Source organism: Syngnathoides biaculeatus, chromosome 2 (genome assembly GCF_019802595.1).
Source record: "Syngnathoides biaculeatus isolate LvHL_M chromosome 2, ASM1980259v1, whole genome shotgun sequence".
In the NCBI taxonomy this organism is placed as follows: Eukaryota; Metazoa; Chordata; class Actinopteri; order Syngnathiformes; family Syngnathidae; genus Syngnathoides; species Syngnathoides biaculeatus.
This window is the reverse complement of record NC_084641.1, coordinates 28,393,082-28,415,731: the sequence shown is the minus strand read 5'-3', so window position 1 is coordinate 28,415,731 and position 22,650 is coordinate 28,393,082. Positions and strand designations below refer to the sequence as shown.

The 22,650-nt window shown below is 45.3% G+C and overlaps 2 protein-coding genes across 3 annotated transcripts in view; one reads left to right on the top strand and one right to left on the bottom strand.

The window, feature by feature from the left end:
* The window catches only part of cep104 (centrosomal protein 104), a 37,615-nt gene extending 22,582 nt beyond the window's left edge, over positions 1-15,033 (top strand). For both annotated transcript variants that reach the window (XM_061845094.1, XM_061845103.1), the window contains exons 14-22: positions 1,126-1,323; positions 4,501-4,584; positions 4,793-4,880; positions 7,097-7,166; positions 8,220-8,328; positions 8,414-8,552; positions 9,053-9,120; positions 11,222-11,309; positions 12,959-15,033. In XM_061845094.1, the coding sequence (XP_061701078.1) occupies positions 1,126-1,323; positions 4,501-4,584; positions 4,793-4,880; positions 7,097-7,166; positions 8,220-8,328; positions 8,414-8,552; positions 9,053-9,120; positions 11,222-11,309; positions 12,959-13,095 (981 nt within the window). In that variant the 3' untranslated portion in view covers positions 13,096-15,033. The remainder of the gene's footprint in view (positions 1-1,125; positions 1,324-4,500; positions 4,585-4,792; positions 4,881-7,096; positions 7,167-8,219; positions 8,329-8,413; positions 8,553-9,052; positions 9,121-11,221; positions 11,310-12,958) is intronic.
* Positions 15,034-19,569: 4,536 nt separating this feature from the next.
* On the bottom strand, positions 19,570-21,129 carry b3gnt7l (UDP-GlcNAc:betaGal beta-1,3-N-acetylglucosaminyltransferase 7, like). The gene has a single exon (XM_061809842.1). It carries the CDS (start codon positions 21,087-21,089, stop codon positions 19,866-19,868), a length of 1,224 nt encoding a protein of 407 aa, XP_061665826.1. The 5' UTR covers positions 21,090-21,129; the 3' UTR covers positions 19,570-19,865.
* Positions 21,130-22,650: the final 1,521 nt, after the last annotated feature.

Here is a 22,650-nt window from a genome sequence, read left to right as displayed (position 1 = left end):
AAGCTGAAGTAAAGGGAAGCTCGATGAAACCTCCGCCTCTAAAACGAAATGGAATGGAACCCTCGTGAATGTCATTGTTGGTGTAAGATAACTACTTTGAAGGTCAGTAAGACAAAAAAACAACAGGCGGCTTTTGTTAAGCGATTTAAGCCAAGAAACAAAAAAACATGCACTTGCAGCTAAAACCTGAATTGATGCAGTGAATCTTAACCGTGTAGTATCATGTGACAAACTCTGAAAGTGTTTGAAGAAGGACGGTTTGAACATTTTTCCTTTTCCTGCTGGTGTTACCTAGGTGATCTGTCTGGTAAAATTCTGTCAGGACTCAGCCCGGGGGCCCACGACGGAAAAAATTATGGGTGGGAGCTGTTCAGTGTCATTGCCGAAGTGTCCTTGAGCAAGGCGCAGAACCCTTAATTGCTTTGGAGCATTTCTTCTCTATGTTAACGGTCTACTTGTGGGTGTTAACTTTGATATAACGAGTGTTAAAGTTGAAATTGTGAATTTGTTAAAACCTGACTTGTTAAAATAATTTTTGTTCTTCAGTTTGTAAATTAAATTGTCATGAATTGTCTGTCGAGACGACAACATTTTGTAAGGTTTGGTGGCCTTTGTGCTTTTTTGTGTGTTTTTAAGTCTGTCTTTGGACGTAAAAAAATGTTCTTTCTCTGCCAACGTGGCAATAATTTATCTGTCATTGAAAATGGAAATGGTGGGATATTTGCCTTTGCAGTCACATGATCCATCTTCAAATCTCAATTGATACATTTTTCTCTTCCCGTGCTTGTGTGGGATTTCTCTCTGGTGTGAATGTGAGTGTAAATAATTTTTATAATGCACCCTGCAAGACCTGGCGACTAGCTCAGCGATGCATGGATGTATTTATGATCAAGCAATGGTTGGTCTATTGGATTACTTGCCGAATTTAAGTGTAGGCAGCGTGTACCAAGATAATTCTGTAATCTTGACATTGTGGGAAGATACATAAAAGTTTGTTGTGGAAAAACTAGAGAGCCTTTTCCTAATCCTCATCAAATGCCTTACGGATGAACTTGAATATTAATTGCGGGGTAGACACGAGAACATTAATGTACGTCAGTAAAAAGACCGATTTCTCTCTTTCAGTTCTGTGTGGCAGCGCTGGAGCATGGTGCATCCGCAGTCCGAGAAGTGGCAGCGCGCGTCATCTTGTCCATGTACAAGCGGCACAGTTCGGCTGTCCTCAACTACCTTCCAGCCCGTGACGCTTCTCGCAACAGCTTCCGCTACAAAACCTTATTTGATGGCTTTTCCAAGATTGACGGGCAAATGGTGGAGACTCAAGTAAGACCTTTTTTTAATCCTTTTTTTTTTTTTTACTTCTGTAAGTCAAATACGATGCATCCATCAATTATCTGAGCTTCTTATCCTCACAAGGGCCGCGGGAAAATATGATGCATGTAACATGAAATAGTCGCATGATATCCTATTTCTACACAAGGTGCTGTTTGTGATAACTAGGTTATTTTTCATCAAAACACTGACCCAAAGGAGAGGCAATGTTTTTTTTTATTTTATTTTTTATAATCAGTATAAACAATGAGGAGCAACAAACCTCAAACTCAAAACTCACCCGCTTCACTCAGTTTTTGTATGCATCTTTTGTTCTGTGTTTTATTTGTCCACTTTGTGTGTGTGTGTGTGTAAAGGAACCTTAGGTTGTGTGTTAGTTATTAAATCAGTTATTAAAATCAATCAATCAAAAATTCAATCAGTTATTGATATTACGAGCGTGTAAGTGAATGATGGGGCTATTTCACCTGATGGTTGGACGGGTTTTCAGACAGCACCACTGAAATGTCTGCAAAAGAAAAAGAAAGATTTTAACTTCTCTAAATTCTTCATGTAAACCAGGATCAATCCTCGTTTTAACCCCTGATTATATACCGTAATTCCCGGCCTACCGAGCGCACCTGGTTATAAGCCTCACCCAGTAAATTTGTAAAGGAAATACCATTTGATACATAAATAGGTCGCAGCCGTGTAAAAGCCGCAAGTGCCCACATTGAAACACGAGATCTTTACAAAGAAAGATGGTACACAGAGAGGTTAACGCTAGCGCTAACAGGGCCAGTTAAAAAAATAGACTGGTAAAAATTGCCGAGACATGCCAGTAACACAATAGCGCAGCGCTAACAGGGACGGACCGGTAAAAGTCACTTCCTCGGCACATATAGTCCACCTGTCTCACTCTTACTTTTGCCGCATCACCGCATAAGCCGCAGCGTGTGAAAAAAGGCGCATTTTATAGGCCGGAAATTACGGTTATCTGCATGCATCTAACGCTTGATGTTAGACTGTCTTTAGGGATGCTTTTATTTAAAATCCAATAGTTGGTACTATTTAACTTACAGTATTTAGCCTCGACTACATACAGTGCAGCAAACATAACTACATAACATATCTGACATAACTCTGTCCTTCCGCATATGCTGGCTGTGGAGAACCACGCCCTTCACATATTTATTACGTGGTGTAAAAATGTTTGGGTCGGCGGGAATTTTTAGGTCCGGTCGGGAAATCGGAACCACAAGCTTTTTTCACGCTAAGATTTTACAAATTCTCCCACTTAAAAAAATGAGAGAAGCCTGTAATTTTCATCATACGTATACCTTGTGTGTGAGAGACAAAATGGGGGAGAAAGATCCAGAAAATAACATTTTCCAATTTTGAGATAGTTTATGAACAAATTAAGGTGGAAAATAAATATTTGGTCATCTACAAACAAGCGAGATTTCTGAGTCTCACAGATCTTTAACTTCTTCACTAAGAGGATCCTCTGTCCTTTTGTTACCGGTCTCAATGGGTTTGAACTCTTTATCACGATAAAAGATAACTGTCTACAACCTCAGTAACACTTCAAACTCCACTATGGCCAGGACCAGAGAGCTGTCAAAGGACACCGGAAACTAAATTGTAGACTTGCAGCAGTCTTAGAAGACTGAATCTGCAATCGGTAAGAAGCTCGTTGTGAAGAAATCAACTGTGGGAGCAATTATTAGAAAATGGTAGACATACAAGACCACTGATAATCTCCCTCGATCTGGGCCGCCACAAAAAAACCTCACCCCGTGGGATCAAAATGATGACGTGAATGGTGATCATGAATCCCAGAACCACATGGGGGGACCTAGTAAATGACCTGCGGAGACTTGGGAACAACGTAACAAAGGAGACCAACAGTAACACAATATGCTGCCAGGGACTCAAATCCTGCAGTGCCAGACATGTCCCCCTGTTTAAGCCAATACATGTCCAGGCCCGTCTGAAGTTTTCTACAGAGCATTTGGATGATCTAGAAGAGGAATGGGTGAATGGCATATGGGCAGATAAAACCAAAATAGAACTTTAGGGTAAAAACTCAAGTTGTCATGTTTGGAGGAGAAAGATTGCCAAGTTGCATTCAAAGAAAAACATAGCTACTGTGAAGTATTAAAGTGGAAATAGCATCTTTTGGGGCTGTTTTACAGGACGACTGATCCGTGTGTAAAAAAATGAATGAATGGGGCCAAGTATCGTCAGATTTTGAGTGAAAACCTCCTTCCGTCATTGATGGCATTGAAGATGAAGTATGGATGGGTGTTTCGGGATGACAATGATCTGAGACACATCGAAGAAGCGGCTTTGGAAGAAGTATTTCCAGGTCCTCGAGAGGCCAAGCCAGTCTCCAGATCTCAACCGCAACAAAAATCTTTGGAAACGCTAGAAGAAATCTGTATCGATAGAATGTGTTGAAATACCAGCAACAGTGTTTGGAAGCCTTGTGAAGAAAACATTTGATCTCTCTTACTGCCAACAAAAGGTATATGACAAACTGTCCATCCATCCATTATCCAAGCCACGTATCCTCAAAAGGAGCACAGGAGAGCCGAAGCCTATCCCAGCTAGCTTCGGGCGAAAGGCGGACTACACCCTGAACTGGTCGCCAGTCAGTCGGAGGGCAAGATATCGACACCATCCCCCGCTGCCCGCACCAAAGTCAGGCGTGTGTACCGCTACACCATCAGTGACTATAACAAACTATTGAGATGAATTTTTTTTTTATTGATCAAATACTCATTTTCCACCATAATTTGCTAATAAATTCTTTAAAAATCAATGTGATTTCCTGTATTTTTTTCCAATTTTTTCTTGCATGGGTAGGTGAGGTATACCTATAATGAAAAGGCTTCTCTCATGTTTTTAAGCGGAAGATCTTGCACAAAATGGCTGACTAAATCCTTTTTTTTTGACCCACTGTATAACTTGGCTTTTTTTGTGTGTCTGGCATGACAGAAGAATTTACTTGTGACGAAGCTTAATTTGTACCATTACCTAATTGGCACTCTGCTGCACCTCAATTATCTACGTCACTTGCAGTACTTGGTTGTACGCTAGACGTCAGGTTGTACTTCAAGTAAAAGTAAACACAGATGATGGATGACGTGTTGACTTTGTCAGTAATTCATTCGCCCTGTGAAGGGCGGGGGTCCGCGGGACGGGCAAAAGGAGGAGGAAGGGATCCACTCCCTGCGAGAGCAGCTGGCCGCCATGAAGGAGTTGACAGTAGGTGGAGTTGTCTTCGCACTGCAATTACATGACACCTTTTGAAAGCTTCTCATTAACATGCTCATAATAACGTCACTTGACTCTTGTACAAATAGCTGTGGCACATTGTTTTCGCACAAAAAGAGGGACAAGGACACTTGAAGCCACAATTTGCACGTGTGTGTCACCTTCTTTTCTATTCACTTTTCTGTGTTTTTCCTTCAAGGAAAGGGACAGTAAAAGTACCAAAGAACAAATGACCAAGAAAGAAGTTGCCAAAGTTGCGAGAGGGTCTCAAAAGGCTGGTAAACAAAGTACGTGGCCGCAGATCCAAATCTGTTTTATGCCTTCCTAACTGTTTATTTTTCCACCCTCACGCTCGGTCGTGAGGGTGGTTCCAGCGAACCGGTCGGTAAACTTTGTCATGGGAGAATCACCACAGCCCTGGGTGGAGGAGTGAGCCTCGCCACAACAAGTAGGAAGTGTAGAGACAATATGACATGAGATCCCATGGAAAGTGATGAAAACTTCACAACAGTTTCATTTGTTTTTACCCTGACAGAGTTGTTTACTCCGCCTGCATCTGCACCCCTTTGTCCCTGGCCTGTATCTTTAAAGTCATTGTGGTTAAGCTGCCTTGCCCGAAGTGTGGGTGGCAGTGTCCTGTGTTCCCAGAATTGTGGTTAACGTGTTATTTCTTTAAACTGAGATTACTTGTTTCAATGAAACAAGTGCATAATATGATAGTTATACAATTAACGTAATTTCTCGAGTATAACGCGCCCTGAAGTATAATGCGCACCCCCAAAGCTGACTCAAAAAAAAAAACCAAACCGGAAAACCCTTCTACCAATGTACAATGCGCACCACCAATTTGCTCTGCTCTGTATTTATATTTCAAGTTTGTACTTGTATTGTTTTTCAAAAAAATATCTGTAACAATTATTAATAATAATCATTGTGCATGTACTGATGTAGCGGTAATAATATCTCGGGACAGGCCACAGGACACGCTTGTCCTGGTCTCTGTAATGGTCAGAACAGAATCCCTCAACCAATTAGAATAATTGCCCAATGACGGCACAACATTTTAATACTGTTGATAACGCATATTACAGTCTTAAAATATAAACTATTTAACAGTTAATTAAACACCCCATTAAATATTTGTGCATAAAACGTTGTCGGCACAGTGATGACACATCTCTAGCCGTTGTAGTCGACATTTTTTGTCTTAGTTGTAGTTAAAACAAACTCACGGGCAGTCGTTTCTGATCTTTAGTGTAGTAGCAACAAGCATGCTATGCTAACAAAATGTGTAATATAAGACATCGAATATCATATCGAAATGTATATGTATAGATTTTTTTACTTCTCTATGTACCTGTATACGACTATACAATGTGATTGTATTTTTTATTTTTAATCGGTACCTAAATATAAAGCGCTCTATTACCTTTTTGGTAATATTTTTGGAAAAATTCGCACATTATTTTCGAGAAATTACGGTACGTGTGTGTGGGTAAACATAGGGAATGTAGCTAGATGGTTAATGTTGTTTATTGTAATATTGGAAATATATTTGGGAGTATTGGAACATTACATTTGATAATATGGTTGTACATATAATAATTGTCTCATTTCCCCGCTTTTTATCAAGTGTAATGTAACAATCAGACATACATCCGAACACGTCGTTAAACCACCCCAACCTCGTAACCTCAAGGACGGATGATGATGGCCTCGTTCACGAGCTGTTCGTTGAAACTGGAGGAGTGGAAAACGTCATCGCTGCTAACATTTTAGTCGATCACCTCCGCCCTGGCCTTTGTTTGTTTCGTTTCGCTTACTCACGTTAACTTAACGCCTCAGCACTCATCAAATTTGAAGTCCAGAAAATGAACTCTCTTACTGGATCAACCTACTATTTTACATTTTACTCAACTTTTTTTAATAGAGCACTTAAAAAAATTACATATATGTTACATATAAATCAAACACATTTATAAAGATGATAACTTAATAACGCAGCACGGTGGGTCAGCTGGTAAAGCGTTGGCCTCACAGTTCTGAGGTCCCGGGTTGGATCCCGGACCCGCCTGTTTGGACTTTGCATGTTCTTCCCGTGCCTGCGTGGGTTTTTTCCGGGCACTCTGCTTTCCTCCCACATCCTAAAAACATGCAACATTAATTGGACACTCTAAATTGCCCCTAGGTGTGATTGTGAGTGTAGCTGTTTGTCTCAATGTGCCCTGCGATTGGCTGGCGACCAGTTCAGGGTGTACCCCCGCCTCCTGCCCGTTCACTGCTGGGATAGGCTCCAGCACTCCTGCGACCCTCATCAGGATGAGCAGCTAAAAAGACGGATGGATGGATAGCTAAATAATAAACTATTCTTATATAAAACCCAGCAGGACAGCGTAGTATAAAAACTCTTCTATTTAACAATGAAAGTTTAAGCGTGCTCGTTGAAATCACTTAAAGTCATGCTGTCAAGTTGTGACGGGTTTCATCTTTTATTTTTTTGCAGTTCTAAAATTGCCTCAGAACAAGAAAACACCCACAGTTGAGGTCCAGCAATCTATCACATATCTGGATAAGTAAGTGACCTCGTTCGGGCATTATTAGCCTGTTGACATTTTCTTTCATATGCAGTAGACCAGGGGTCGGGAACCTACGGCTCGCGAGCCACACCTGGCTCTTTTGATGGTTGCGTATGGCTCGCAGAGCCCTCATAACGACATACTGGTTACAACAGGGGTGCTCAATGTGTCCATCGCGATCGAGAGGAAGTTCTGGTCGATCGTGTGACTGCGTAGCTCCCCCCCAAAAAAGGACGTGAGCCTGACTTTTTCTTTTTTTTTTAACATTTTGGCACCACACGTAACTTTCTCTAACAACAACCTGCTGCACTCTTCTTCCTAGTTTACCTTGCACCGCCCCCCCTCCGCTCTTAAAGGGGTACACTCATAATTACAAATGTTACAGTCCTCACGCAGCCCATCAATGTGGTTTATAATGACAGAGTGCTTATGCGCCGCCCACCACCGGTATTTTCATTTAATTTTTTTTTACATAAAGACAGGCCTATATTGGCATGCATTGTTGGCGAGCGCACGTAAGTGGGGACAAATGAAAAATATTCAACCTGCAGATCAGCTGATTGTGAAATTGTGGAACGCACTTCCCATTACATACCACACACTGCGGCGCGTGATTATTGCTATACTGACAATGTTCGGTTCTACCTATGCATATGAAATGTCTTTCTCACATTAAAAAAACAAAAAACAAAACATTAAGAGCAACCTACGTTCATGAATAACGGATGGAAGTCGCAAAGTTTGAATGAAGTTTAATTTAATGATGTATGAAACAGAAGAAAAGAAGTCGCATTAATGGTAAAAAGTAGTTTTGTTATCATTGGTTAGCAACAGTATCATGTTATTTAAATGAATTTGGAGACTTATTGTGCTCTTAAAGTGTTGTATTTCGTTTTAAAACTATTGGATGGCTCTTTTGGAATTACATTTTAAAATATACGCCGTTTATGGCTCGCTCAGCCTTAAAGGTTTCCGACCCCCGCAGTAGACATTCCAGATTTGAGACCATTTGACGCTATCGTTTGTCGTTGAACTTTTTTTTTTTCTCAGCTTGTGCATATTCTGCGATAAAACTGATGATTCTTTCACCGAAGAGGGATTAGACCTTCACTATTGGAGGCACTGTCCCATGCTGAGACGCTGTGATGAATGCAGACAGGTTGAAGGACCTCGCAGGCAAAAAATGTTGTCGCTCTCTTGGCGGAGCTTTCCTGCGTACATTCTCTTGTGCGTTGCGTTCGCAGGTCGTGGAGATCGCAGGCTTTACAGAGCATCTACTGAACGAATGCGAAAGTCGGTCCAAGTTCAGCCAGTGCCAGCGCTGCTCGGAAGCAGTGGCCACTGAAGATCTGACGAGACACGCCCAGGGTACCACTTGCAAACGTGAGTCGCCCGGTCAACATTTGGATGACGGATCGACGGGTTGACGTATTTCAACTTCAAAGCTCTTAGACCGACGTGCCAATCACGTGCCCACTGCGCTTCAATATTGCAATAAACTACAAAAGAAAGCAGACGGACAATTTTCTATATTTGGCAAATAGCTCTTCCCTCTGCTTTTTTTCGCTACCAAAATAAAAGTCAGACTATAGAAAACCGTTGACTTGAAACACCAACCATGTGTCAGTATTAATAATTGACACGTTAGAGTCTTTTGTGTTGCTGTAAAAAGTTGGACGTTGTTGTGTCACAAAAGACCATTTGGCTTGTTTCGGAGTTTGGATTTTCTTAAATGCGACTCCATGAATGACATCCATTGTCCAAACACTGCCTAATTTTCAAACTCCTGTCTTTCGGACCACATTTTCATTTCCTCTCCGATGTCTTAGGGATGTCCTCTTTACCTGTTAAGGTAGCCTACAGGTGTCGCATTTCTGTTTCAGCCCCCATCTCAGGTAAAGACTCCAGCCACTGCCCTTTGTGTCACACCAACTTTTTGCCGGGAGAAGAGGTAAGATTTTGAACACGAGTGAGCAAGCGTTGGTAAACTGTGATGGGATTTTTTTTTGTAATGTTTTGTGATTTTTAGTGGGATGGCCTGAACTATGTCAGCCCCAAACCTTTTTGTTGAATGCAAATGTGAAAAAACAAATGAAATAATTCTTGCTATGAACAAGGGCCTCCCATCCAAAGACAAACCAGGGGCATGTCACAAAACCCGGGCTCGGACTTCATTCTGTGAGACTTTCCCATCCACAATCAAACCGACACAAAAACAAAGGAGTGTGTAGTGTCACAGTAAAAGATCAAACGGGTGTGGCGGTAAAACTTATATTGCTTACCCTTTTAAAGACTTCAAAAGAGAAGGAAATTGCTTTAGAAATAAAATCGTTTAGGGTTCAATGCGACTTCTTCGTGTCTTGTAGTGGTTGTTGTTCTTCTCAAGAGGAAGTAATTGCAAATTGAGACTCGGAGAGCCTCACCTTTAATGGCGTTCATTAAAAAAAGCATGTGTGGAAGAGAAAGGGAGGCTTGATTTAGTGGATGCAAGGATGGGACTGGTATGCACAAGACCTTAATAAAACGTAAATGTCTTGGGGAAAAAAAAAATATATATACCATAATTTCTTGCCGACAGAGCGCACCTGATTATAAGCCTCACCCAGTACATTTGTAAAGGAAATACCATTTGGTGCATACATAAGCCGCACCTGTGTAAAAGGCACAAGTGCCCACATTGAAACAGGACATATTTACAAAAAAATACGGTACACAGAAAGAGTTTAAAAAGTTGTAATACCTTAGCTTCGTTTAACATAGCAACAACACGGTAGCGCAAACAGGGCTGGTTAAAAAACAAACAAACAAAAAAAATACCGGTAAAAAAAGAGCTACGGCAGCTACACAGGAGCAACATGGTAGCACAGCTCTAACAGGGCTGGTTAAAAAAAAAAACATACCTAAATCACTGAGATGCGGCAGCAACATGCTAATGCTTTCGCGGCGCTAACAGGGACTGTTGAAAAGAATATATATACTAAAAATTACTGAGACACACCAGTAACACAGCAGCCACACGCTCGCACAGCGCTAACGTTTGCGGAGCGCTAACAGGGTTGGTTAACAAAAAAAAAAACGGTAAAAGTCACTTCCTCGGCACATATATTCCAGCAGTCTCACTCGGTTAGAAAATAGGCACAAATTAACTGCATCACCGCACTGTTGAAATTATGTGAAAAAAGTTGCGGTTTATAAACTGGAAATTAAGGTTTACATGTGTGTGTGAACACTACAGTTGTACAGGAGTGTTGTATAAGTGTAGTTAATCCTTTGTTTGCTCTCTGAGATGTTATTTTGCCAGATTTGCTGAGGTTTTGTGTGACAACATTGCATCGTGCGCAGTGGCTTTTTTTTGGTCTTTCCCAAATGTACAAACTCGGTCGGCTGCTTTTCTTTTAGGTTCGCAAAATAGCGTGAAATGAGAAAACCTCTCATTTGTCGTTCCTTTTTCTGTGTATTGGAAGAATTGTTCTGAATGTTGTACCAGGGCGGCACCGACTGCCGGGAGACAAATTCACTGTGATTTGTTAGATTCTTGGCTATGAAAGCTGATTCTGATTCTGATGAATTAGTAACTGAGTTTTCTGTGAAACACAGCAACAGCTGTGTCTTTGGATTAAAACGTCTGAGCCCCAGTCTCTTATCCAGCGCTTGCTTTATCAATAGATTTTGCCCATCAGTCATTAGTAGAGTGCACGCTGCACATAGCATATACTATTCAAGTATGTGCCAGGAAAACACTGTACTGTACATACTGTTCACAAATGGATCGTCTAAATGTACTCGGCTGTGATTTCATGTAAAAATGAAGACATGACGTGCAGTTTCTTCATGTAAACACACCCTTCAAAATTGCTGAGCGGGGGGGAAAAACATTACGAGAAAGTCACACCGACTGAGCAGGATGCCATGAAAGGCTGCAGTGTTGTAGAGGGAATGAGGGCCGCCATCCCGCCGTTGACTGGGCCTACAGTCGCCTGCGGCCGTTGACCGGTAAAAGGCGCTTCAAGGGCATGACTGGACTCACTGAGCTACTTTTGTACCCGTTGCAGGCCTGGAAGGCTCACCTCACGGGCAGGGAGGGCTGCAAACAAAACTCACGCCGGATCGCGGCGTCCCAGAGAACCCAGCCAGCACAAGGTGAAGCATTCATGTCACCTTGTCCACACACCCACCAGCACAGAACCTTTTTGAGAGAGCACGAGAAAGTGCAACTTTTCCCAATTTGGCATCCTGTACTTAGCTGAATATCAGCGCGTGTATTTATGTTATTATTTGAATTGTGATTGTCTAGAAGATTTCTTTTTCATCCTTCCCCCTTAACGTTTTAGAGCCACAATATCTGTTAACTAGTACAAACAGAAATGGTTACCGTAATTTCCGGCCTACAGAGTGCACTGGATTATAAACCTCACAAAGTACATTTGTAAAGGAAATACCATTTGGTACATACATAAACCGCACCTGTGTAAAAGCCGCAAGTGCCCACATTGAAACGCGAGATATTTACAAAGAAAGACGGTACACAGAAAGAGTTTTCAAAGTTTTAATACCTTAGCTTAGCTTAACATACCAACAACACGGTAGTACGAACTGGGCTGGTAAAAAAAAAAAAAATAACATACCGATAAAAAACAAAAAAACAGAAGTGGCAGATACACAGTTGCAACACGGTAGCATAGCACTAACAAGGCCGGTTAAAAAAAAAAAAGATCACTGAGACGCGGCAGTAACACAGCAGCAACACGCTAGCACAACACTCACGTGGCACTAACAGGGCCGGTTAAAAAAAAAAAAATACCGGTAAAAGTCACTTCCTTGGCACATATATTCCACCGATCTCACTTTTACCTTTTCTGCTCGACTGCCCCCTTAGCTTCGTTTAACATAGCAACAACACGGTAGCACTAACAGAAACGGTTAAAAAAAACCCACCTAAATCAATGAGATGCGGCAGAAACACGCTAGCATGGGGCTAACGCTAACAGTAGCGCGGCGCTAACAGGGGTGGTTAAAAAAAAAACATACTTGTAAAAATCACTGCGATGCAGCAGTAACACAGCAGCAACATGCGAGCACAGCTGTTAAAAAAACATACCAGTAAAAATCACTGAGATACGGCAGTAACACAGCGGCAACACGCTAACACAGTGCTAATGCTAGCGCAGCGCTAACAGGACGGTTAAAAAAAAAAAAGCTGGTAAAAATCACTGAGATGCGGCAGTAACACAGCAGCAACACGCTACTACAGCACAAACAGTAGCGCAGCGCGAACAGGGCCAGTTAAAAAAAAAAAAAAAAAAACATACCTGTAAAAGTCACTTCCTCGGCACATACATTCCACCGGTCCGTTCGAGTGCCCCCCTTGCGGCCGTTTGGGGGAAAAAACGCACAAATTAGCGGGCTCACCGCATAAACCGCAGGGTTGAAAGCGTGTGGAAAACAGTCACGCCTTATAGGCCGGAAATCACGGTAATAAATGTTACTCGGCAAACTTGTTTATAACTGATTTGTGAGCGAAACGACTTAAATAATACATTAGATGATAGCCGGATCGGACGTTCCGGTTATGACCCGGCGCCCTTGCTATGAGTGTTACGGGAGCTGCTTTCAAAATGACACTCTCATCACTATCTTCTTTTTGCCTATGATGCAGTTTCCACGTCTGCATTCGTCACACTTTCAATGTTATGAAGGCCGTTTTGTTTTGGTGATAAATAGACCACATGACGAGATCTTTCATCTGTGGCAAAAAGTCTTACAAACGAGCGAGCGCTCTCTCTTTGCAGGTCGAGCTGCTGCCAGCACGAAGGGCACACGCACGTGGTCGATGGGCACTCGAGGTCGAGGCAAGCCCTTGGCGAGGGGTGCCCACGTCCCGCCTCAGGCGCCCGTAGCTCGAGGACACACGCCAGGGAAGCGGTGATTGTTCAAGGAAAGATTCCTCTTTTCGCAGCCACCCTGCTTGGTCTTTTGTAAAAATCAATGCAGATTTTAAGCCACGTGACTTGAATACGTATCAGTTCCTCACATTTGGAATCATAACACATTCACTCGCTAACTCACTTGCAACCTTTGTTGTTGTTTTCCTTTCGGCTTGTCCCTTTCGGGGTCGCCACAGCGTATCATCTCAGATGAACGCATATATACGTTTGGCACAATTTTTACGCCGGATGCCCTTCCTGACGCAACCCTTCTCAGGGAGTGGAGGCCCCAGTGGGATACGAACCCACAACCCCTGGTTTACCAAACCAGTGCTCTAACCACTGAGCTACGGGCCCAGGGGTGTGAAATCATGAACACATTATTACATCCATCCATTTTTCAAGTACCTTATCTGTTATTTTCACACTGACAAGCATAAGAGGGCGTTCTAGGCCCAAGTATCTGATGACGGTTGGAGAGCACAGCTTCCGGGTGAATCAGCCATGCAACTTTCCGGGAAATCATTGGATGGGTCGACAAAGTATGGGCTTCCGTGACACCAAAACCCTCACTTGCAACCTTTATTCAATTCAAATTGGTATTGAACCGCAGTATGGATCGTTTTTCCCTTGGTGTTGATATCGCGACAACGTAATGCTGAATTTATTCACCCATTCGTGGGCAGCGTCCCGTTTTTGGGACGTCATGATTTTCACGCATCATATCCTTCAGTAAATCAAAATATTGAAGTGTTTTAATCTGAAGCCATAATTTGGCACCAGGAGAAGGATGCTAACTCGTCGGTCAAAGTTAGCGCGGAGTTATTTCCCTTTCCTCCCTGACCCAACGTGGCTGCCTCAAGTTATCATATATAACTTGACCATAAATGAAAAAGAAATGATTTCCTTGATTGTGGCCCGTTAGGAGACTTTTATCTCAATAAGGCAAAAAATTGACACCCTGCCCATGAACGGGTTAACACGTGTAGTTTACGCCAAAATAATTCATTTTTATTCGTTTAAAATGCATCTTTTAGGTGGGAGCTGGCAAGAGACTAAGAAGCGCTGTTTGCAATTTTCATATTGCTTATTTTATCCAATAACGTTGAGGGAAGAATAACTTCATCTTGATAACTTCTAGCATAAACTGGGGTGCTAATAGACTGTTTTGATAAAGGTTATCAAATCTTGGTAGTATGTACTTTTTAGTTTGTATTTTAAATTTATACAAATATGGAAATAGTCGACAACACGGTGGGGCAGCTGTTAAAGTGTTGGCCTCACAGTTCCAAGGACCCGGGTTCGATCCCGGACCCGCCTGTGCGGAGTTTGCATGTTCTCTCTGTGCCTGCGTGGGTTTTCTCCGGGCACTCCAGTTTCCTCCCACGTTCCCAAAAATTAATATTTATTGGAGGCTTAAATGGGCGGCATGGTGGATAAGCTGGTAAACAGTTGGCCTCACAGTTCTGAGGTCCTGGGTTCGATCCCGGACTTGCCTGTGCAGAGTCTACATGTTCTCCCCGTGCTTGCGTGGCTTTTCTCCGGTTGCATTCCGGTTTCGTCCCGCATCCCAAAAACATGCCACATCAATTGAACACTCTAAATTGCCCCTAGGTGAGATTGTGAGGGCGGCTCTTCGTCTCGATGTGCCCTACGATTGCCTGGCAACCAGTTCAGGGTATACCCCGCCTCCTGCGCCGTTGACAGCTGGGATCGACTCCAGCGTTCCCCGCGACCCTTGTGAGCATAAGTGGCAGAGAAAATGGATGGATGGATGAATGGAAAATAGTCCCTGCACAATTTACCCCCCCCCCCCCCCACGCAAGCACACACTTTTTTCGTATCATTTTCAGCCCAGAGGTACCCATATAAAAATTAAAAATTCACTCTCAACCAGGGTCTGAATGATTTTGGCCAACAAAATATTTTTTTTTTCCCCCCTCATCAGACTTTACAGCCCTGCCCGTAGGGTGGACGATGCAAATCAAATGAGGTGTATTCAATAAGTCAAGTATGGAAGTAAATGATTTGAATTTGAAATGCCACAGAAAACAGGATTTGAATTTGAAATGTAAAGTGATCACATTTTCAGTAGTTGCTGCAATTTGCTGTCTGAAATTCACCGTCTGTGCCAGCAGGCAGGGTCACTTCAGGTCAGAACCGAACAGCCAGCCAATCCAGTGACGCTTTTGATTCCTCTGAAACAATCACATTTTCAGAAGTTCCAAGGGCGTACGTATGGAAGTAGATGAGTGCCACCGGGGTTTGAATTGGAAATGTGAAATGATCACATTTTCAATAGTTGTACTTCAGTGTAACTTTTCAATGTTAATAATTCAACTGGCTACAATTTGCTGTCTGAAATTCACCGTCAGTGCCACCTGTGACGCTTTCTTAGTATGTGACGTCACGTGACTAAAAAAGCGTAACTGCGATTGGCTGGCTGTTCGGTTCTGACCCGAAGTGACCCTGCCTGGTGGCACAGACGGTGAATTTTAGACAGCGAATTGTACCCGGTTGAATTGTCAACGTTGAAAAGTTACACTGAAATACAACGATTGAAAATGTAATGACTTAACATTTCAAATTCCAATCCCGTTTTCTGGGGCATTTCAAATTCAAATCCTGGTGGCTCATATTTACTTCCATAGTAAAGTTTTATTTGTGTACTGCACCCACGGAAAATGGAAAGTGTGATGAGAGCAGCAGGGAATATTTAAATAAATGCGTGAGAAAAAAAGAACGTTTTTAGCGATACTGAATAAAAACGGGAGACTAAATTCAAGTTAGTTGCGTGTGTCATGTTGCTGAAGTGTCTGGCATATGGCAAATAGAACCGTTTGAGTCTGGCGTGCGCGGCGATAATCCCCGATGACATCAACCTGGGGTTATTTTGCCAGACCCGACGGCTCTGCAGGAGAGACGTGCTATTAAGCAGCTGTTGATGTCGGCCCGGCGGCCTTCCCTGCGGCGAGTGTAGACAACAAAGAAAGCAGCATCAGGTCTCGCTATATTCTTGCGAGGTGAGAAGCACATTTTTTTTTTTTGGTTTTGTGAACGTCAAAATTATTTGGATTTGGGTCGTATGGCGCGTATGGAATCGTGGTCATGTAAGTTTTATATTATGTGCATCATCAGTGACGATGATGATTTCGTCCTCCCCTGCAATAAAGTACCTGCATTTCATTAAAGCCCAAGTGTCATGCCTATAAACATTCTAAAATAGATATTGGAATGAAAAATACATGTAACATTATGCACTACTATGTCTATGCGAAAAAAATAAATCTGAGCGGAGAACCCGTCATCCATCCGCAAAGTTTCGGAAGTCTCATTCGACGTTCAATTGGTCGCCATATTGGCTGCAGCTTCTGTTTGTGACGTCACACCGCGACATTCGCCATTGAAAACACGCTTTCCCACCTACTATGGGACACGGAAGCGCTTTTCGAAGAAGAGAAAATCTCACAACCGAGTGTAGTGACCAGGGCAATATTCCCCTATCGTTTTGAGCCATATTTAGATGATATGCGGATCACGGCCAAACCGCATGTGTCCAAACCAGCTCCCCGCCCGATCCACCACCGCAGCGGCGATGAACAACGGCGCCTGCGGCCGCAAGCGACACCAGCGCAGCCAAACCACCTCCCCGTCCGATCTACCTCCACGGTGGTGATAAAAACAACACCGCCCACGAGTGACGACGACGCCGCGGTCAAACCACCTCCCCGTCTAAGCCACCTCCACGGCGGTGATTAAACAACGCTGCCCACGAGCGATGACGAGGACGCGGTCAAACCGTCTCCCCGTCCGATCCAACGGCGCCCGCGAGCGATGACGACGCTGCGGCCAAACCGCCTCCCTGTCCGATCCATCTCCGCGGCGGTGATAAACAGAACGCCACCCGCAAGCGACAACGACTCTGCAGCCAAACCACCTCCCCATCCGATCCACCTCCGCGGTGGTGATAAAAACAACACCGCCCACGAGTGACGACGACGCCGCGGTCAAACCACCTCCCTGTCTGAGCCACCTCCACGGCGGTGATTAAACAACGCTGCCCACGAGCGATGACGAGGACGCGGTCAAACCGCCTCCCCGTCCGATCCAACGGCGCCCGCAAGCGATGACGACGCTGCGGCCAAACCGCCTCCCTGTCCGATCCATCTCCGCGGCGGTGATAAACACAACGCCACCCGCAAGCGACAACGACTCTGCAGCCAAACCACCTCCCCATCCGATCCACCTCCGCGGTGGTGATAAAAACAACACCGCCCACGAGTGACGACGACGCCGCGGTCAAACCACCTCCCCGTCTGAGCCACCTCCACGGCGGTGATTAAACAACGCTGCCCACGAGCGATGACGAGGACGCGGTCAAACCGTCTCCCCGTCCGATCAAACGGCGCCCGCGAGCGATGACGACGCTGCGGCCAAACCGCCTCCCCATCCGATCCATCTCCGCGGCGGTGATAAACACAACGCCACCCGCAAGCGACAACGACTCTGCAGCCAAACCACCTCCCCATCCGATCCACCTCCGCGGTGGTGATAAAAACAACACCGCCCACGAGTGACGCCAACGCCGCGGTCAAACCACCTCCCCGTCTGAGCCACCTCCACGGCGGTGATTAAACAACGCTGCCCACGAGCGATGACGAGGACGCGGTCAAACCGTCTCCCCGTCCGATCCAACGGCGCCCGCGAGCGATGACGACGCTGCGGCCAAACCGCCTCCCCGTCCGATCCATCTCCGCGGCGGTGATAAACAGAACGCCACCCGCAAGCGACAACGACTCTGCAGCCAAACCACCTCCCCATCCGATCCACCTCCGCGGTGGTGATAAAAACAACACCGCCCACGAGTGACGACGACGCCGCGGTCAAACCACCTCCCCGTCTGAGCCACCTCCACGGCGGTGATTAAACAACGCTGCCCACGAGCGATGACGAGGACGCGGTCAAACTGCCTCCCCGTCCGATCCAACGGCGCCCGCGAGCGATGACGACGCTGCGGCCAAACCGCCTCCCCATCCGATCCATCTCCGCGGCGGTGATAAACACAACGCCACCCGCAAGCGACAACGACTCTGCAGCCAAACCACCTCCCCATCCGATCCACCTCCGCGGTGGTGATAAAAACAACACCGCCCACGAGTGACGACGACGCCGCGGTCAAACCACCTCCCCGTCTGAGCCACCTCCACGGCGGTGATTAAACAACGCTGCCCACGAGCGATGACGAGGACGCGGTCAAACCGTCTCCCCGTCCGATCCAACGGCGCCCGCGAGCGATGACGACGCTGCGGCCAAACCGCCTCCCCGTCCGATCCATCTCCGCGGCGGTGATAAACACAACGCCACCCGCAAGCGACAACGACTCTGCAGCCAAACCACCTCCCCATCCGATCCACCTCCGCGGTGGTGATAAAAACAACACCGCCCACGAGTGACGACGACGCCGCGGTCAAACCACCTCCCCGTCTGAGCCACCTCCACGGCGGTGATTAAACAACGCTGCCCACGAGCGATGACGAGGACGTGGTCAAACCGTCTCCCCGTCCGATCCAACGGCGCCCGCGAGCGATGACGACGCTGCGGCCAAACCGCCTCCCTGTCCGATCCATCTCCGCGGCGGTGATAAACAGAACGCCACCCGCAAGCGACAACGACTCTGCAGCCAAACCACCTCCCCATCCGATCCACCTCCGCGGTGGTGATAAAAACAACGCCGCCCACGAGTGACGACGACGCCACGGTCAAACCGCCTCCCTGTCGGATCCACCTCAGCAGCGGAGATGAGCCACCGCGGCTCGGCGCCACAACGAACCACCCCGGCGGCGCGCGTCCGGCGATCACGGCTTCAGCTGGGGTGGCACATCGACACATTTAACACCCCTGAATTCCGGATTACCCCCCCCCCCAACTATTATTTTTTTTTCAAGTATCTGTATACACACCTACCTGTCATTTGGAACCCACGAAGCTCTCGTCCTTTGCACCGGTGCAATCCATTTTTCACAACGAGCCGGGACTTTTGGAAAAGTATGAAGGGGGAATCCATCCTCCCGAGTGTTCGAGCAATATCCAGCAATACAACGAGCCGGCATTTTGGCTAACACGAAGGAACAACGAGCTACCTTCCAGCAGGTAAAACTAGTGTAAACATACGAGACCACTTGAGTTGCGTTACTGCCCTGTACGTCGCTTCCTGCTTCTTCTCGAAAACAAATCTCTCGAGAGGATTTTCATGGCAGGAGTTTCAAAAAACAGTACATGTCAAAATCACGTTTTGTGGTGAAAAAAACGAATGGGTCCATACCGGCTGATGTTTTTTTTTCCATTAATAAAAATCATGCATTTCATGACAGTAGCCCTTTAAATAAACATATAACACTAGGTTTGATATTACCAAAGCTTATTTTTTTATTCAAGAATCAAACTATTTGCTTTTAACAGATGAGCAGAGACCTTTTGTTTGTATTTACACCGTAATAATCGAAAATTCACTGAATTTCAGTTTCTTTTGACCTTTCTTTTGTTGGCAGCGCAAAATTAAACTTGCAATATGTAATTGTAAGCCACAAACATCCATCACGTATTTAGCGCTTGGCCTGTGAGGCTAAAAATTTGAAAAGGCACTTGGAATTGCACCGTAGACCTGCACGGTAGTGGTTTCCCAAAAGTTGAAAAGGACTCCAAACTGTTTAAAAAAAATTCATCATAATCAAGTGCTCTTGCTTCCCTTCATATTTTTTTTTACGTGAAAATATCACACAGAGGTCCTCCGCGCGCAAACCAGTTCTTGGTGGTGCACCAGGGTCCACATCTTGAGGAGTTCCTGCGTGCTGAGTTTGTGCACCACGATGAGGTTCTTGTAAAAGCACGGCTCGCTGTTCATGGGGCTCACCCGGCGCCTGGTGATGCCGAAGGTCCTGAAGCCCGAGTGCATCTCCGGGCTCAGGCGGAGGCTCTGCAGGCACATGCCCAGAAAGACGTCGTCGATGGGGTACAGTTCCAGGTCCTCTGAGACGGCGAAGAGTCCCCTGGCCACCTTTGAGGACATGAGGAACCCCCCTCCCCCCACGTAAGGAGGGTACGGCTTATCGAAGAGCTCCCGGGGGATGTAGTATTTACTCTGCCTGTTCCGGATGGGGATGGCCTTGGAAATGGTGTCCCCCACAAACAGACTGGTCTCCATGTGCTCCTCCACCTTGAAGTCAATGAGGTCCAGCAGGTTTTCGGTGTTCACGAACACGTCGTCATCCCCTTTGAATATGAAGCGCACGTCCACGCAGTAGATGTTGAACCATTTGAGAAAGTTGACCTCTTTCAGGGTTAAGTTGAAGAAGGTGTCCATGAAATCCCACTGCAGGATGTCCCCGTAGATCCGGTCCTCGTATTCGATCAGCTTCTGCAGGTTCCTGGCGTCTTTGCCGACGGAAGGACTCCCCAAAAGGAAAAGGGTCCTGATGGTCTTCCCTTCCGCCGCGTGCTCCCTGCCCCAGGTTTTCCGCACCGCCTCGCGCCGATCGTGGTGCTCGATGACGGACTTGACCACCATCAGGAGGTGCACCCCTCCGCCCGCGGCCGCGCACTTCTCCGGGTGATTGATGAGCATCGGGAAGTACCTGCAGTGCCGGTGCAGGACGAACTGGTGAAACCTCGGGTCCAACCTCCGGAACCAGTCCTTTGTTTTCACCGCGGCGTCCTCGCTGCAGTTCAGCGCCAGCACGTCCCAGAACGGAACGCTTTGGTTGGAAAGCCGCCGCGCCCCAGGTGCGCCCGGAACCGTCGGGCGCTTGTGGATTTTAGAGGTCTGCTGGCTGTCCTCCCCCCTCGACGAAAAACAGTCCCTGCACCAGCCGGCGCGCCTCAAGTGTTCCTTCTCGGGGAGTTTCAGCTTGTGGAGTAGGAGAAGGGAGGCGAAGAACAGGGAGATGCTCAGCAGAGACTTGAGGAGAACGAGCCCGTTTCTCCGGAAAACCTGCTCCATGGCGCTCAGAGCAACGGACCGCGGCTCTCCGAAGCGTCACCTCGCGCCACCATCGTGACTTTCCCCAAAAACTTCGTGTCTGTCTCGCGTCACCAGCGTCCCCTCTCTCGCGGTCCCCCGCAGCTCCCGCGCCGCCGGTTGATGGAACGCGCCGACACCGCGGCCCCGGGGCTCTTTTTGGCCATGCCGACGCGGGTCGGCCCCAGAGAGAAGACGAGGATGGGCCCCGGGCTTCTGCGCACGCACAGACCAACCCCCCCCCCCCCCCACCCCGCCCCCGGTTTTACGCCCTCTCCTCCTCCCAAAATCTTTAATTCTGGGTGACAGGTGGTAACATTCAATATTTGATATATTTGGACTAATTTTGGATTCAAGTGGAGTTAAAAGATATTCGAATGGCCTCTTTAAAAGTTGACTTGAAATTTGAGAAAAATATTATTGAAATTTGAGATAAATATTAGTGCAGTTAGTGCAGCATTAGTGCACTAGTTCAATTTCCCATATTTGTACTTTTTACATTTGCACGTCCTACATGTGTATTTACATCTTAACGTAGAATTGTCTTTTTTTCATGACAATACTGAAAATTCCCATTATGTTATTATATACTTAATTTTTAACTAGAGCTGATTATGAGATCAGTTTTTCCGTATATTTTTTTACACTTTTACTTGAATCTATTGGACAGGAAACGCTACATCCAGTCGTGAGAATTGTCCCTGCGTCGTTGTGAAAGATAAAAACACAAAAGGTGATTTTTTTTTTTAATTGTCATTGATAAATTAAAAACAAATATTACCACGTCAACGTTTTATCCGTCCGCCATCAACGTCCGACCAAGGATCAATTGGGTGGTATTGGATTGCTTCTGGCGCACTCTAGCGGAAATGTTGGTAAATTACAACTAGGAACGGGCAACACAAGTAATCATATTTGTATGTCAAATATTGTCAAATAAAGGAATTTGTCTCCAGTAGTTGGAGTCGCTCTCGTGCGGCTGGACGGTCTCGGTTGTGTAACATAGTCAAAAGAACAATGCTCATTTTTCAACGTTTTGTGGTTTTCTTGTTTTTGTTCGTAAATCGTGTGGATGGACTCACTGCAATTTTGACCTATAATTACATTTATTAGTAACATATACCTTATTTGAGGTGACCAGCTACCCGGTATCTGCTTGATCCAATTTGTGTCTGCCTGCTTTATTGTTTGTTTTGTCTGAATAAATAGCATTTAAAAAATGTTATTTCGGCAAACATTTTATTTCAATATGATCTGCATTACGTTTCAATCTAATTATCTGAGTTCATTATTTCTTTAAATTTCCCATTAGCAAGGCGCTTAACTTTAGCACCTTGCTAATGTTTAAACCGTGCACAGTGTTAGTGTTTTACAACAATATGCGAGGATACATTTCATTTTGGATTATGTTGATTATAACGTTTGTTAACGTTAACGTTATCATCATTATTAGATTATTATTATTACTATAAGAATTATTATTCTTATTATTGATAGTATAATTATTTTATTATATATATTATTTATTCATTATTATGTATTT

Excerpts from the sequence above, each read along its gene's own strand:
- b3gnt7l (XM_061809842.1), bottom strand. The coding sequence starts at position 21,089 with ATGGAGCAGGTTTTCCGGAGAAACGGGCTCGTTCTCCTCAAGTCTCTG.